Here is a 16,803-nt window from a genome sequence, read left to right as displayed (position 1 = left end):
AACCAGTGGGGCCCGCGGTCCAGAGAGTTGTGACTTTGCAGTGTGCCTCCCTGGCCCGCGCGGCCGCCCCCTTACCTCCAGTCATCCTCTGCGCACGGCCAGTCTCAGTGTTCTAAAACCACGCCACTCCACGACAAGTATTTAAATGCTTGCAGTGTGTGAGAACCAGAGTTAAATTGAGCAAAACAAACCCTGTGCAGTTCACAGCTGGGAAGACGTCACACAGACCGTTACAAACTGATACGTCCCATGGAAGAAGCCTGTGTGACTGGGACTTGTCTATAGATCAGGGAGGACTTCCTGGACGGGGCAGCCTGTAAGCTGGGGCTGGAAGAACAAACAGGGATACGAGGGGTGGGTAAAGGCTGGGGAGAGATGCTGAGACTGGAGGGAGGCAGCTTGCTCCAAGGTCTTCCAGGAAGCCGCCGAGAGTACCGCGCGCCCAAAGCTGAGGAGGGAGGCAGCACCAGAGAGGGGAGACTGTGGCATCTGACTTGTCACACAGCCGGGGAGCCAGTGCCTGGTTCTGAGCGTGAAGGTGATACGTCAGGGACTGTTTAAATGACCACCTAGTAATAGAGGTGGGTGGGCAGCTCAGGGAGGACGAACCCGTGAGAGGAGTCTCTGCCTCTGGACAGACTCCAGAGGGAGGTTAGGCAAAGCCGAGGGAGCGTGAGTGTGAATTTGGCAGGAGGAAAGAGCAGAGTCATAGCCACGCCTGATGCAGGAGCGGGGAGGCGGGTGCCCCTGGGGGAGCCAGAAGAGGCTGCGCTCAGGAGGAAGTAGCCTGCATTCTGATAAGGCCTGTTGGGTTTTTAGTGCCTTTGAAGCTGTCAAGAGGCCTTAAGTGATTGGAGCGCAGAGGCCGGAGAGGGAAGTGGGAGAGTTATCTGCAGAGGGCCCCGGCCTGAAGCCAGGACCACGAGGTGATACAGCAGCTACGGCCCTGGCAGGACATGTCCAGGGCCGGTGCTGGAGGAGCTCAGTACTCAAACGTCCAGAAGTGGACGGCCACTAGCTTGGTGTGGGGGGGCCAGAAGAAGCCCGCCCGCAGAGGCCGAGAGGAGACGAGGGAGGAGCCGGCAGCTCCTTGCTTCCCAGCAGACAGGGAGGGAGACTGAGTCAGCTGAGGTGTCAGCCCCCAGGAGTGGTCACCGAGGACGTCAGGAAGACCTGAGTTTGATGGGGTCAGATTCCAGATTACAACAGCTAGAGGAGGGCGCCAGCATCGCAGGGAAGCCCACAAATGAGGGAGGGAGCTGTAGTGCCAAGCAGAGAGGAAAACTTACGACTAGAAGCTTGAGCAAATTTGGCAAAGGGAAAGACATTGATCTTTTTCGGGGTCCAGTAGAAGAGGAAGGCAGCAAATCAGGTGTGCGGATGGGGCGCTGGAAGGTGGTCTGAAGGGTGCCGGAGCAGAGGGTGAATGTGATGGTCCTGGAGAAACCGCAGACTCTGGGGCCTTGTGTTTAACCCCAGGCAGGGTGGGTAGAGTGCTGCTGTTCGCGTGTGCTGCCCTCTGAGCTATACCTTGCCAGCGCCCGTGCCCAGGCTGCCCAGCTGACTTCCCACGTGCAGGGGTGGGGCACTAGCTCGTCCGAGTTGACGGGTTCAGAAGCCTGCAAGGGTGCCGTGCCCCAGGAAGCGCCATAGCAGAACTGTTCGAGGTGTGAGGTGGGAGCCGGAACCGAGGGGCAGGATCCTGCAGTTTTTTCCACCTGATAGTATGTGAGTGCCCCCGGCCCCACTCCTCAGGACTCCCCTCTCCCTTCCTTGGCCTAGGCTTTTGGTTTTCTCATCCCTCCCTCCTGCTCTGTGCTGGCCACTGACACCACAGATGAGCAAGACGGTTCCCACCTCCAAGGAGCTCACAGACTGCTGGGGCAACATACACAGGGCTCAAGTTGGTGTCCAGAAATCTGGTGGGCCTCACCCCCAGTAGCCCATGAGGCAGAGGCGGGAGGAGGCTCAGGTATCTTCTCAGACACTTGCAGGACAGTGGGGACGGAGAGAGCAAGGGTGCTCGCTGCCTGGGCAAAGGTGGTGATGTGTGACCGTGTGAGATGTGACCGTGGTGAGGTGTGACCGTGGAGAGGTGTGACCGTGGTGAGGTGTGACCGTGGTGAGGTGTGACCGTGGTGAGGTGTGACCGTGGTGAGGTGTGACCGTGGAAAGGTGTGACCGTGGTGAGGTGTGACCGTGGAGAGGTGTGACCGTGGAGAGGTGTGACCGTGGAGAGGTGTGACTGGTGAGGTGTGACCGTGGAGAGGTGTGACTGGTGAGGTGTGACCGTGGTGAGGTGTGACTGCCTGTTGAGGTGCTTAGGTGTGGCGGAGCTCAAGTGCCAAGGGGTGTGGTTTGGTAGCAAGATGAGAGAGGAAGCAGGGCCTGGAGCCCAGGAAGAATTTACCTTTGCTCAAGGATCACTGGGAGCAGGGGAAAGGCTTAGGACAGAGTAGTAATATGGTCCGATTCTAGAAAGATCATTCTGGCTGCCATCATTCTGGCCTAGTTGGAGGTGTCCAAATAGCAGACAGGGAGGCTGCAGTGGGCCAAGAGGGAGGGAAATGCTCGTAGCCCGGGCTTGGGCAGCTGGGAGGAGGTGGGGGAGAGAACCGCTGGGCTGAGAGCGCAGTGCGGGGTCCTCTTCTGAGGACAAGAGACGGGCGCTCTCACCCCGGCCAGCACTTACAGATACACACTCTGTCCGTCCCACAGATAGGCGAGCTTGAAGAAGCAGGTACACAGCGTGAGCTTGCTGGCAGCTGATAAGGGGAGGAGGCAGAGGAAGGAATCTAGGGGGATTCCAGTTGCAGCTTTGAAAAAGTGGGAAGTGCTGTCCCTGAACCCCAAGCGAGGAGTTTGGGACATTTGTCAGGGGACCTTTGTGACGTCGGAGCAGAGTTGAGCCTGCAGAGTTAGGCCTGCACGGAAATGGTGTTGGAGCCTATGGGTATGGCCAGCCTGCCACTGCCATGCACAGGGAGCGTGAGGGAGATTGAGCCCTAGGAGCCAGCATCTGGGGCTGCAAGGGAGAGCCTCGAGCCAAGGCAGAGAAACAGCCAGTGGGCAGGGGAGAAGCAGGGGTCCTCTGGGCAGAAGTGGGGGGGGGTGGTCTCAGAGCTCAGGACAGGCAGGGGGCAGGATGGCCACAGCACAACTGGCGCAGAGAACAGGGGTCACGGTCAGGCCTTCCTAGGGCCACGCTGGCCTGGAGGGGTGAGGGGGAAGAGAGGCAACAAGCCCAGGGAGAGGCCCGCTTTTCCACATCTTGTTCGTGAAGGGGCCTCTGGGAGAACCAGTGGAGGGAGCTGCGGGCTTAGTGTTGAGAAATGAAGTCTTTTTTTTTTTTAAGATTTTATTTATACAAGAGCTGGGGTACAGGCCATATGTGTGTGAGGGTGAGAAGATTCACCAGAGACAGAGCGGGGAACAGAACAGGCAGACTGATGAAACACACTGCTGAGGGGAGCAGCGGGCAAGACAGGAGAGGTCTGCTCACCATGTGGGTTACTCCGAGCCTGCGGGGATCGAACCAGTGCTGCAGAGGCTGCGGACAGCTTCACAGTGCTGTGCTCAACCACCTGCACCACCAGAGAGGCCCTGAGAAATGAAGTCTTTCAGCGCATCCTAAATTTTTCCATTTCCAATCTTGATTTGATTTGATTTGATTTGATATATTTTTACATCATTTTTCATTTTTGCACCATGTATGCATCTTCATCTTGCATCTTCATATGCATCTTCATATAATTCCCACCCCCCTTGTTTTGATCCTATTCCCTTCTCTCCCTGCTGTAGTGTGTCTCTGGTTTATAGTTACTTGTTGATTTTGATTTTTACTTTATTATAACTAGTCTTTTTCCTGGTCCCTTATTTAGGTTTTCTAAATTCCTGCTATGAGTGAGACCATCCGGTATTTTTCTTTTTCTTTCTGGCTTATTTCGCTGAGCATGATCCCTTCCATGGAAAGGTGTGTGGAGATCCCTCAACCTGCTAAAGATGGAGCTTCCATATGATCCAGCAATTCCACTCCTAGGTATTTACCCAAAGGACACAGAAACATTAATTCCAAAGAGCACCTGCACCCCTATGTTTATAGCGGCACTGTTTACAATAGCTAAGCTTTGGAAACAACCCAAATGCCCAAAAATAGATGACTGGATCAAGAAGATGTGATACATACATATATTATATACAATGGAATATTACTCAGCAATCAAAAAAGATAAACTCATCCAACCTTGATTTTAATTAATTTGTAGTGCTCCACTAACTTCATCCTGCTGGAGACTTACAAGCACAGTAAAACCTCAGTCATCCAGAATTCTTGGCAAAGGAGCCACTCGAACACCAGCATTTATTTGGATGAAAATATTTGAAATATAGGACTTCTTACTTCGGTAAAGCTTTTTATTATGGAAATTATAAAGCATACAAAAGTCGAGGAGGATAATGCACCCCTGCCCTCACCATCCAACGGTAGCAGTTACCACCTCAAAGCCAGTCCCAAACCATCTACACCCAATCCCCCAAACTCTGGGCTGTTTGGAAGCAAATCCTAGGCATTCTAGCAACTTATCCATAAAACTTCAGCTTTTTCTCCAAAAGAGGAGCATTTAAAACCCATTACCACAATACCATATTACTCCGAAAAATATCAATAATTCCTTAATTTGATCAAATGTCCATTGTTCAAATTTCCCCAATTTTCTCAATTTCCCCCCAACTTGGTTAAAATTTAGCCCCAGCCAAGGCTTGCACGTCTCACTGCTGTGCCCCGCCCCTCAGGGTTCCCATCCCTTTTCTCACATGTTGGGAGAAACACGTTGCTTGGAGGCAGGAGTGTTGGGACATAGGGGAGCACTGAGCGCCCTAGGAGCGTGCCAGGGATGGATGGGTGGGTGGCGGCCAGACAGCCCGTCTGCAGGCGGGCTAGCATCTTTGGGAAGGAGGCAGGATGTGGAGGCCCGTTTGGAGCGGGCCCACAGCCGCTGGGGCTGCGGGAGGGTTGGGGGGGGCCTGTGTGAACAGGAGCGGAGCTCAGGTTCACGCTGCCCTGAGCGGGGGCGGGGCCCAGGCCTGGAGTCAGGTTGGGAAGGAACAGGATGTCTGTGCGGGGAGGGAGGCAGAGGACAGTGCCAAAGACCTGCTCCTGGCAGATCCCCAGCGCCTCCCCACCCGCCCAGTCCCCAGAGGCCCTCCCTAGCCTCCCAGCTACAGATCCACGGGGGCTGGACTCCAGATCCCTTCACCATGCCACTCGTGGTCAGTGGCTCTGATCTCTTGCTCTGCCTCCTCCTCCTGCTCCTGCCCCCCCACAACTCTGAGAGGGACCGTCCTCCTCAGCGAAGGTTCGAGTACAAGTTCAGTTTCAAAGGACCAAGACTGGCATTGCCTGGGGCTGGAATACCTTTCTGGAGCCATCACGGAGGTGAGGGATTGGGGGGGGCGGGCAGCCATGCCCGGGGGCCGGAGGGGCTGGAGGGAACCCTCTGGGTGGCTGTGATGTGGGGAGGGGGCCAGCCTCTGCCCAAGAAGGCACCAGGCCTGACAGGCAGTCCCAGGGGCCCCAAAGCCCTTCCCAGGCTTGTTTCCCAATCCACACCCCCCTCCACACACACGTCTCCCCCACCCACCGGCCTCAGTTTCTCCTCTCTGCCGCTCTCCTTCTCTGCCCTGGGACTTCTCTCTTTTCCTTTTGGCTCTCCTTGGACCCCCTCCATGTCCTCTATCTCTTGGACGGATGGACACACACACATGCTCAGGTCGAGTCGCAGACTCACAAGACACAGGGCCCCTGGGGCCAGCCCACGCCTCCACTCTCCTGGCTCCGTGCCGGGGGCTTGTGGTTCTCCATGCGAACAGGGGGCTGCGGGGAGGCAGCATCCTCTTGGCCAGCTGTTTCACCAGTGAGGGCACCAACCCTCCCCCAGATGTGTGCTGGGAGGAAGCAGGTGTAAGAACATCTTAGCCACAAAGAGGCTGTCTTTTATTTGAGCTTGTTCAAAAAAGATCTTTGAGGACGTGCAAGGCCCTGTGCCACAGAGAAGAGCTTAACTTCGGAGGAAGAGAACGAGACTTAGGGTTAGCCTCATGGCATGAAATGAGTCCAGGAACATAGCTCACTGCCAAAACACATGCCGTGAGGTCTGCCCACCCTGCAGAGTTGGGTCCCAGACCTGGAGCAGAGCCTCCTAGGGTGCAGAGCAAACAGGGCAGGCCCGCTGTGCATTTCTGTCTCTGAGATGTCAGTTCTGAGAAGTGAGTTCTGAGAAGTGCTGTGATTCCTGGCTGGGACCAGAAAACTATCCCTTTAAGATGGCAGGCTGTGCCAGGAGGGTCTTTAGCCCAGTGGTCCATTAAAGAGTGACGGGAAGTATGCAAGGGAGGGGGCCGTTTCTCAGAGCGCCACGCCAGGCCCTGCCACACGCACCGCCCTGGGTCTTGCTAAGTCTGGGGTTTCATAGGCCATGTTTGAGGACCGACGTCTTCTGCAAGATCACGGTGATATGCTCGTGATCCTTTCATTCATGCATCCTTTAAGTAGATGCCCACGCCCCTGCCCCTCTGTGCCAGCCAGAGACACAGCCTGAGTCAGACTTAGGGGCGATGAGGACCAATGGCCAGCCCTCAGAAGGCCGAGCGCCCCGTGTTGTAGACACCGGGCAGCCTCGTCTCCTGCAAGTGGCTTAGGTGGAGGAGGTGGTGGCTGCCAAGGTCGCCAGGACTGCCAGACGGGCAGCCGCTGAGATCCCGCCCCCAGCCCTGGCCTTTGCAGAGCAAACAGCCTGGGTGAGCAATCTCCAGAACGTCCTGGCAGGGACTGGCTCCAGACCAGGTTCCAGGCTGGCAGGTCGGAGGGGTGGGGAGCCAAAGGGGTGGAGGCCCGGATCGCATTCCCCTGGGTCCTGCCAAGTTTGCCTCAGTTTCTCTCCCCTTCTCCCTCCACCCAGCATTACTGCAGTGAGAGTTCTCACGTCCTTCCTCACAGCCCTGCGGGCCCCCCCTGGTTTTCATGGTGTCCTCACCTTAGAACGCCCAGGTCCCTCCACCAGGAAGCCCCCAGCCTCCTGTGGCCATGCTGGAGCGTCCCTCCGCACATCACCCTTCCCAGGCCCTGAGCCTCCACGCGGCCGTGCTCCCCTGTGCTCTGTCTCCTTCCTCCTCCGGAGCCCAGGTCAATGGGAGAGAACCGTGGGGGTGACGGTGGGGCCCGTGCCCTGAGGTGTCCTGGTCCACAGATGCCATCCCAGGCCTGGAGGAAGTGCGGCTGGCCCCGTCTCTGCGGGACCGGAGCGGCGCCGTGTGGAGCAGGGCACCTGTCCCCTTCTCTGCCTGGGAGGTGCAGGTGCAGATGCGGGTGACAGGGCCGGGGCGCCGGGGTGCCCGGGGCATGGTGAGTGACCTCTACCGAGGCCTGACAGAGGGGGAGAGTCAGGGAGGTGGGCGATAAGCCTGGGATTCTGGTGTCCTACAGGGGCCCCCCAACTGAGCAGCTGGGGACCCACAGGTTGTATGGTACACCCGGGACAGGGGCCAAGTAAACTTCGGCCTGGGAGGTCAGGCCTCATGGGATGGCGTAGGGATCCTGTTCGACTCCTCAGCTGAGAATACCCTGGTGAGTACTGCCTCCCGCTGGCCTCCACCCACACCCTCATGCTCCCCTACGCCCCTGCTCAGGCTGCTTGTCACCCCCATACAGAACAGCCCTGCCATCCGCGTGCTGGCCAGTGATGGACACACCCTCGCCCAGTCACTCGGGTAAGGGCCCTCCCTGCTCCACTCCTGAGCTGTAAGGGGCTCTGCAGCTACCCCATATCCCCCCATGCGCCCCCACACCTTCCCACGGCCCCCCACGCCCCTGCCTCTGCTGGGCCTCTGACAGGGCGCCTCCCTCCCAGGGCTGTGCCTGCCATGCTGGCCTCGCATCTGGGCTGACAGCTACTTCTCCCCACCCCACACCCTTCCACTCAGTCCCAGCTCTGCCTCCTCCAGGCAGAGACCTGGGTTTGCTGACTCTTCCTAGGCGCCTCCTGCTGGGTCTTCGATTCAGTCAACCCAACAGCAACCACCCCCCTCCTGCCAGAGGCAGGAGTGAAACCACTCAGGGTGGGGCTCAGCTTGTTTTCATTCACATCACCTCATCTGATCCCCAACACATTTGCGAGGTTGCCATGATTAGTCCCCAACTACCGGTGAAGACATTGAGCCCAGAGAGATGGAGCGATGCGCCCCAGATCACACAGCTGCGGGCAGAGTTGTGATTCGGGCCAGCCTGGCGTTGGAGGCTCTCTGCCCTCCCACGGTGCCAGCTGTCTGCCTGCCAGGCCTTCCCTCTCTCCCAGATGACGTGGCTTCCTCCCCCAGCCCGCCCGCCCCCTCCCCGCAGCTGCCTCCTCAGCGGCCCGGCCAGTCCGGTGTCTCTCAGCAAACATCCCTTCGCTCGAACAATTAAAATAATTGCTAACATTTATGAGCGAAGCTTACTGTGTGCCAGGCACGGTGCCAAGCTCTACAGTCAGTGTCTTCGTTAACCCGCCGAACAGTGTTATGAGGTCATGTCAGTTATTGTGCTCGCTGTGAAGGGGCTGAGACGGGGCTTGTAAAGGTGAGGTAAGGCGCCCACGGTCACACGGCTGGGGGCCGATCGCGGCTGCTCTGGACCGGGCTTCTCCCTGCTCTGCTCTGTCCTCTGGGCGGAAGGCGGCGGGTGACAGGCGCTGCCAGGCCGTCTGCGTGTCTGCGCCTGGAGAGCGCTCTCTGGCTCAGTCCTCTTTTCCCACCGCCCCAGCCCCCGCTGGGCCCGGCCTGTGGCGGAGGGGGCTGCTCGCGTTGCCCTTGGCCCCTCGAGGCCCCCCGGGTCCGCCCTGCCCTGCGGGCAGCCCAGGCGTGGCCGGCAGAGGAGAAAGAGCAGCGATACCAGAGGCGCGGGGGTCTGAGTTCAGGGGTAAGAGGGGAAGGGACGAACAGTGAGGGACCTGGAGGCAGAACCTCCCCCTGGGGTAGGATCGCAAGGAAGCCCCACCTTTGATTCCATGAATTTCGAGTCCTCCTCCTATCTCTTTACAAGAAGCCAACTGCAGCCAGACCCTGGAGCTAGACCACAGGGACATGTGCCCTCCCTCGTCACCCAGCGGGGGAGGTGGCACTGCAGGCTGGGCGGGACAGCCTGTGACAGCCCCGCAGCCAGGCCTCGGCCGCATGGCCCTGCTGACCTCCAAGTGCCCACAGGGGCGGGGCCAGCCGGGCGCTGGGCTCCTGCCACCAGGACTTCCGGAACCGGCCGCACCCCTTCAGAGCGCGGATCACCTACTGGGGGCAGAGACTGCTCGTGAGTCCTCCCTGCTGCTTTCGTGGGTCCCCTGGAGAAGGTTACAGGGCTCAGAGCTACAGAGGTGCCATGTGGGTGCCCGTGACCCCACAGACCGACGCCTGTGACGCAGCACGGGTCCCCAGCACGTGCCGGTCCCCTAACGTGGAACCCACCTCCCCACACAGTCCTGACCTGCCCAGACCAGGCAGGTGTGCGGGCGGCTGTGGCTGTGCGGGGCGAGGCCCACACCCCTCCTCTGACACCTGTCCTCCTCTAGGGCCTGGGGGGCCAGAGAGTCAGATGGGGAGGGTACACACCCTGCTGGGTCAGGGCTTACTGGGGGCTCCATCTGCAAGGGGCTCCTTCCCTCTACAACCCCCCAAGGTGTCCTTGAGCAGCGGTCTGACTCCCAGTGACCCAGAGGAGCTCTGTGTCGACGTGGGGCCCCTACTTTTGGCCCCTGGAGGTTTCTTTGGAGTCTCAGCAGCCACCAGCACACTGGCAGGTAAAAGCAGATGAGGGGAACACAAGGAACCATCCTGAACACCCCTCCCGAGGAACACGGGGTGTGAGGCCTGCCCCTCCTCACCCTGTGACCCTGGCAAGCGCACCCTCCGTGGCCTCTGTTACCATCCGGGGGCGCGCCTGCTTTGCAGCGTCACTGAAAGTCTCAACTAGGACAAGACACACAGGGGGCCCTGTAAGTGCCCCCTAGGAGCCGTGGGGAAGTGGGGAGCAGAGACGGTCACGTGGGACAGTCAAGGAGGGGGCGAGGGGGACGTGACTCGGTGGCAAGCCTGCGGAGGAACCCATATCTGAAAACGGGCAGCGCCAGAGGGTGGGAGAACCTGAACGTCAGCGCTCTGGTCTCTAGACTCTGGGCCCTGGGGAGCCATGGGAGGTTTCTGCGGGGGAGACTGGCAAGGTCAGAGTCACGCTGGGGAGCAGGCCGTGCCTCGTTGCTTCTCTGTGACCAGCCCAGGACTGTCCAGCGTTCCCACTCGCCGGGGCCCGCTCTGGCTGCGTGGGGTCAGGCCTCGCAGGCGGTCCGTAAGCCTGCGTGAGCCCCACGCCTTTCCCCTGAAGTGAGTAGGGGGGTGGTTAGAGCTGCCCAGAGCTGCCCACGGCTCTTATCTGCCTGACGCGGATTGGAGCCAGAGGGTGAGGGTCGAGTGAGGGGCTGCTGGCGGCGGGGCTGGGGCCTTAGCTTCCTTCTCTGCCCCCTCCCTCCCCCTTCCAGATGACCATGACGTCTTGTCCTTCCTGACTTTCAGTCTGAGTGAGCCGGGCCCAGAGGTGATGCCAGCCCGGGACCCACCTTGAAGGGAAGGTGGGGGGAGAGAGCCCAGGGCCCTTCTTTCCCAGATGCTTCTGTTCGTCGTGGTGCCAGAGCTGACATGGCGGCTGGTACCTCCACCTGCTCCCGATCTCTGCTCGGGACAGGCCTGGGGCTGGACAGTGCCAGGGGGCAGAGGAGGCCCAGAGCCAGGCCCTGTCCTCAAGGACTTTGCAGGCTGGCTGGAGGCTGCGGGAGCACAGAGGGAGCCTGGGGGGCTGCCTGGAAGAAGCAGCTGGCCAGACAAGGGCGAGGGAGGGCCTGGGGGCCTGAGGAGGGCGGGTGTGGGTGTGGGGTGTGCGGAAGGCAGTGCGGCGGGGCTGGGAGGATCAAAACTGCAGGTCAAAGGCTGAGCTGCGAGAGAAGCCGCTGGGAGGGTGGCCCTGGCTGGGATTGAAGACCGTCAGGAGAGGGACCGGGCCCAGGCACCCTGTGGGAAGGCTGCCTTCTCCCCCAGATCTCCCACAGCTCTCAGTCTGAGTTCTTGTCCTCCCCCTCCAGGCTTCGCCGCAGCCCTTGTTGGAAAAGGAGCAGCTCCGCCTGGCGAGCCGGCTGGAAGGGCTGCGGGCAAGGCTGGCCCTGGGCTCCGAGGAGGACACGATTCCAAAGCTGCATTCTGAAGCCCAGGAAGCGGGTAGGGCCCCAGTGGGCAGGCAGGTGGGCAGAGGCCTGCTTGGGCCTCTGGATCCTCTACCCTTTGGGCCAGGAGTCCTTTAACCAGTAGGGAGGAGGTTAAGGGGCCCTGTCTAAGCACCCCGGGACAGGTGGTCTGCCAGGTATCTTTACGGGGGGAACCATGCCTTTCTGCCCCCTCTGAGAACCTCCCACACCAGCTAGGAGCCCATCCCAGCTCTACCCTACCCCTAGGGGAAAGGGTCTTCCACCTGGAGGAGACCCTGGGCAGACACAGCCAGATCCTGCAGACACTCCACGGCCTCTCCGAGCAGCTGGTGCAGGCTGTGGGGAAATGGAAGCAGCAGTTGGGGGCCCCACACCAGATCAGGCCTGGAGAAGCCTGGGTGAGTCACCCCTCGGCATCCCAGGCCCCATCTGCAGGCCCGGAGAGGCAAGCTCCCTGGGCACGCTGTTGGCACCCGTGGGCTCCCTCTGCCCAGAAAGAGGAGCAAGCGCTACAGCTGGGAACTAGCCCCCCAAGATTGGAGGTCACTGGAGGAGGACCTGGCAAACAAAGGAACAGGCGAGGGTAGCTCTGTACAAGCAAGCACTCCAGGAGAGAGCCAGGGACTTGGGTGCAGGTCTGTGGACGAGGGAAGCAGCAGACCGGGAGCAGGTCTGCACGTGCTCCACACGGGGTTCACTGCACACACGGCGTGATTAACGCTCAGGTGCCCCAGAGTCCTCGTCTCCTCTCAATGGCCATCCTGGCCTCCCCCAGCGGAGTGATGTCCCAGGGCGGGCCCAGCCTGGGGCCTGACAGCTGAACTCAGTCAAGTCGCTAGATGCTGAACAGAGGGGCTCCCGTGGGCTCTGCCGGGTCCCATGAGCCCTCAGGCCAGAGCAGCTGAGGCTGGGCTGCTGGAAGGGGGAGTTGGAGGGGGGGTTGCGGGAGTCGGGGGCTGGACGCTGCTCTCCAAGCCTAGGCGTCCCTCATCCCATTTCCAGGCCCAGATCCCCCACCCCAAAGAGGGGCCCGCCTCTCCTGGGCACCCAGCATGGCAGGGCCCAATCCGAGGGAGGTAGGGAAGCGTGAACTGCCCAGGGCCACTGGGGTGGGGTTGGGGGAATGGGGCGGGGTGAGGTGGGGGAACAGCCATCCTCAGAGAGAGGGAAAACCCAGATGACCAGGGCTCCGGGAACACAGTGTGTCCAAAACGAGGAGGGCCAAGGTCATCCGCTACGGCCTTCTGGAAGGAAGAGGGGGCAATGTCCCTGGGGAAGGTGGTCTTTAGGGTGGGCCCTAGAGAAGAGGTTGGCACTCCTGTAGGACCCTGCCAAGGTCAGCACCCTGCTCCATGGCCAGCGGACTCTGCTCCAGGACCTCCAGGAGATGAGGTAAGGGAACAGGGCGCTGAGGGGTGTTGGGGCGGGGGACAGGGGAGAACAGCGCCCCTGACTGACTTGCTTCTCCGCCTGAAGTTCCTCTCTAAGCCCCTTGCTTCTCTCATTGGCCCCTGAGCACCCAGCGCAGAGCCTGGCGCGTAGGGAGGGGCTGGGGGCCGAGTCACGTTTGCTGAGTTGACCCAAAATTAACTGAATCAAATGAAGTCCTACTTAAAAGCAACCCTCCCCGGGAGACCCCTCCCCAGTGAAATCCCCAGCAGACACCCAAGAAAGTTTAGTAAATGTGAGGCTTCCTTCAGCGACAGTCCCTGGAAAGAGCCTTTGAAGGGGGGGTTCTTGGAAGGAGCACAAGCAGGACGAGGCCCAGGAGGAGGAGTGGCCCCTGACTTCACACCCCTTACCCCAGCACCCCAGTCTAGGCCACTACGCACTTTGGGAGCCACCCAAAGAATGCTAGCACCCCGGGGGTGGGGGGTCACCGAGATGCCAAGGAAGAGGGCGGCTTCAGGCTGGATGCCGGGGACCTGGCTGATGCGCCCGCGTCCACATGCCTGGGGGGGTACGCTGGGCAGAGGGAGAGGAGGCGCGTGCCCTGGAGGCCAAAGAATGGAGACTGAGCCCAGTTGCTGGGGCCGAGGCAGGCAGCTGCAGGGACAGCCTCATCTGAGCTAAAGCGGCCTCGAGATCAGCTGTCTCAAGATCTAAGACGACCAGCCCAGGAAAGGAGGGTGCCCCCCCAGGTGCTGTCCAGGGATTATAAGAGATGGCGCGATCAGAAGGGTAACGGCTGTCCCTCCTGCCAGGGACGCAGCTGCCCACATGGCCTCAAGAGCCCATGTCTTCTACTTACCTGTGGGCACCAAGCACCATTTCTTAGAGCTGGCCCAGATCCTGAGCCACCTGCAGAAGGAACTTAGGGGCCCGGTGGTAAGGGGGATTGAAGGGATACGGTGGGGACTCTGGGTGGACCGCGAGGTGAGGACTCCACCTCCTTCCAGCACATCTGCCATCGCAGGCCCCTCCTGCCATGTCCCTCCCCTGCCAGGAGCCCTGGCGAGCACGCCTGTGTGTCTGTGTGCACGCGCATGCACGCAGAGATGCAGACCTCACCTTCTCTCTGCCCTTTCTGCCTTCTGCAGAGTCCCACGGGCTCTCAGTGCCAGAAGGGAGGGCCCTGGGGACCACTTGGTCCAGACCCCTCATTGGGCAGAAAAGAAATGGGAGTGGGCTGTGCCCAAGGTCATTCAGCACTTGGTGGTGGGGTCTGCTCCCCAGATCTGATTCTTTCCTTTGCCCTCCACAACACCTTGTCTGGCTCTCTAACTCTCATCTCTGGAGCCTTTGGTCCCCCAACAACCCAGCCCCAGGCCTCCCCAGCTGCTCCCACAGATGGCGCCATGGGAACTGGGATACGGCAGGCAGCTCGGTGCTCTGCGCCCTCCCCAACACCCTGCATGAGAGCCAGGGTGCCCCCAGCCTGGGAGGGGGAGTCCAGGTCTCCTTCCTCCTCTGGGCAAGAAGCTAACGTAGGACCTTAGACTGTGCCTTTTCAGAAAGCAGCAGCCAAGGGCCCCCGCCCACCAGGCCGGCTCCCAGGGGCCTCCTCGTGCCTGCAGCCTGGCGTCTTCCTCTTCTTCCTGCTCCTCCAGACCGCAGGCTTGTTCTGCTACGTGCACCTCAGGTGGGCCTTCTCATGGGCACGACATCTCACATCTACCTGGCATCTCTTGCTTCTAGGCCAACGCATCTGATTTGAGAGAAGGGGCACAGAGGCCTAGAGGATGGGGGAGGTCCTGCTTGGCCACCAGCCCACTGGCGAGGAGCAGAGCCCAGGCTAGGACCTATTTTTCTGACAGGCTCTAATTGCCATCTGCTCAGCCAGGAGTCCCACCTGGGTCCCGCCCTCACAGAATTCACTCTCTCTGTAAGAAGCTGACAGTGACTGGCGGCCACACCCTGCACAGGCAGTGCCGTGATGGCAGGAAGCTCAGGAGCTCTGAGAGCACTTGACTCAGTTTGGGGACATCAGGGAATTAGCCTAGAGGGGACACTGGATATGGGTTATCCAGTCAACTAGTTCTCCAGCCTGGCAAGAGAAGGAAAGGTAGGGATGCAGAGGAAACAGCATAGAAAAAAGCACAGAAGCATGGCCAAAGTATATTTTGGAGAGAAACTGGCAAGTTTGGCACCATCAGAGCAAAAGGTGGGGCCAGTTTCTGAAACTGGGCAAAGATAAATGAAAACATGGGGGAGTCGCTCTTTCTGCTTGGTATTTGCAAAATGAATGCAACAAATCCAGAAGTAGGGGTGGACTAAGGGTCTCAGAAATGGGACTAGCCGTTCATGTTTGTAAAATTTCAAGACAAGAATCAGTGTGGTCTGCGGGCGCCATGGAAGAGGAGTGAAGGGTGCTGAGCTTTCAAGGCAGAGCAGGAGAGGGGGCGGCTCCAGGGGAGGAGACAGCAAGGCGCAGATGGATCTGACAGGCTGAGCTGCTGCACCGTGCAGAGTACAGGTGGCTGCGAGACTGCAGTCGCCCGGACAGACGCGAATGCCAGGGGGAAGGCGAGGTCCTAAGGAGGCAGGTGAAGGGGACAGTAGAATGTCCTAGGGCAGAGGAGGTGGTGAGTGAGTGCGGGCAGGTGAGCGTGGGAGCCTGTGCTCAAGGGCCCAGAAGGGAGAGGCCCAAGTAACCTTTTCCTCCTCTCCCTGGCAGCAGGCAGGATCCGGACATGAGCCTTCGGGACTATCTGGCCACATGCCGCCTGCCTCTGAGTTCCACGCCACAGATCACCAGAGCGCTGGGGGCTCTGAGGAGGCAGCCCTTCTCCTCCAGCTTGCGAGCGTGACACCCCCCCCCCCCCAGCAAAGCTCTGAAGGAACCCACTTCTCATCACTGGGAAGTGAATGGGGTCTGAGTGTAGGGGTGTGGCCAGTATGCTTGTCCTCTAAGTGCCCAATTCCTAGCCAAACCCAGCTTTTGGAGGGCTCCCATCTTATTAAAGGTGATTTCTGGGCCTCCCTGGTGGCACAAGAGGTTAAGCACTGCACTATGAAGAAATGCATTGCCTCTGCAGCACGAGTTCGATCCCCTGGCCAGGGAGCAACCCACATGGCGCAGCAGACCTCTCCTGTCTCCCCGCCACTCCCCTCAGCAGTGTATTTCAGTCAGTCTGCCTGTTCTGTTCCCCGCTCTGACTCTGATGGATCCTCTCACCCCCTGCACCTCTGGCCTGTACCCCAGCTCTTGTATGCATAAATAAATAAATCTTTTAAAAAAGTACAGGTGGTTTCCCTTTCCCCATGGTTTGATATGCTCATATGCCTTCTAGTTTCCCCGTAATCTCTCCGAAGTCTTCCACCTCCTCTGGGTAGATACCCAGGAGCGGGCACCAAGCCCGCAAGGAGGTCAAACGCCCAGATGCTCCACAGCTTTCAGCCCTAGACTAGAGCGCAACAGGCAGCCGCAGCCGTGTGTGATTCTGCCTCCAACCCGAGCAAGGAGCGGCGTGTCTAGGCGCCCTGTCTCCAGCCGAAGTCCAGGCCCAGGAGACAAGGAAGAGAGGAGCGCCGGGTTCTAGGCATCAGCTCAGTCCCTTCCTCCGGGCACCCCCGCATGCCCTCATCCCCGGGCAGCAGGGCCCCACAGCCTGGCATGGCGGGAGGCACGTGGGGGAGCGGGCGCCGGGGCAGGCACGTGTCCTGCAGGTCAGCCGGGTGTTCGCTTCCCGCCCCGCGCGGAGGGGCTGGCGGGGCGGGCCCTGGGGGCGGACCCCTGGGGGCGGGGCTGGCCCTGGGGGCGGGGTGGGGTGGGCCCTGGGGCGGGGCGGGGTGGGCCCTGGGGGCGGGGGCGGGTCCTGGGGGCGGGGCGGGCCCTGGGATCGGGGAGGGGTCGGGCCTGGGGACGGGGGCGGGGCGGGCCCTGGGGACGGGGGGCGGGGCGGGCCCTGGGGGCGGGGCGGGGGCGGGTCCTGGGGGCGGAGCGGGCCTGGGGGCGGGGGCGGGGCGGGTCCTGGGGGCGGGCCCTGGGGACGGGGGCGGGGCGGGCCCTGGGGGGCGGGGGGCGGAGCGGGCCCTGGGGCGGGGGGCGGGGCGGGTCCTGGGGACGGGGCGGGGCGGGCCCTGGGGG

At 60.5% G+C, this 16,803-nt stretch overlaps 1 protein-coding gene across 2 annotated transcripts; it reads left to right on the top strand.

Annotated features, from left to right (window-relative positions):
- Positions 1 to 5,245: 5,245 nt before the first annotated feature.
- Positions 5,246 to 15,946, top strand: LMAN1L (lectin, mannose binding 1 like). 2 transcript variants are annotated; one of them, XM_037501730.2, is made up of 13 exons: positions 5,246 to 5,434; positions 7,245 to 7,399; positions 7,514 to 7,621; positions 7,706 to 7,764; positions 9,235 to 9,334; positions 9,701 to 9,821; positions 10,557 to 10,612; positions 11,154 to 11,286; positions 11,520 to 11,671; positions 12,598 to 12,665; positions 13,478 to 13,601; positions 14,228 to 14,355; positions 15,394 to 15,946. In XM_037501730.2, the coding sequence occupies exons 1-13, from the start codon at positions 5,257 to 5,259 to the stop codon at positions 15,521 to 15,523; spliced, it is 1,512 nt and encodes a 503-aa protein (XP_037357627.1). In that variant the 5' UTR covers positions 5,246 to 5,256; the 3' UTR covers positions 15,524 to 15,946. The 2 variants fall into 2 exon arrangements, with proteins under 2 accessions (XP_037357627.1, XP_037357626.1); XM_037501729.2 differs by having other exon boundaries at positions 15,391 to 15,946.
- Positions 15,947 to 16,803: the final 857 nt, after the last annotated feature.

Source organism: Talpa occidentalis, unplaced genomic scaffold, assembly GCF_014898055.3.
Source record: "Talpa occidentalis isolate TD23 unplaced genomic scaffold, MPIMG_talOcc4v2.1 talOcc4.11, whole genome shotgun sequence".
NCBI lineage: Eukaryota > Metazoa > Chordata > Mammalia > Eulipotyphla > Talpidae > Talpa > Talpa occidentalis.
This window is presented reverse-complemented; position numbering and strand designations above follow the sequence as displayed.

Bases quoted from the DNA above. Each gene is read 5' to 3' on its own strand.
- LMAN1L (XM_037501729.2), top strand. From the start codon at position 5,257: ATGCCACTCGTGGTCAGTGGCTCTGATCTCTTGCTCTGCCTCCTCCTC. The intron at 7,400-7,513 runs GTGAGTGACCTC...GGGGACCCACAG, and splicing joins GCCGGGGTGCCCGGGGCATG to GTTGTATGGTACACCCGGGA. The intron at 11,287-11,519 runs GTAGGGCCCCAG...CCCTACCCCTAG, and splicing joins TTCTGAAGCCCAGGAAGCGG to GGGAAAGGGTCTTCCACCTG.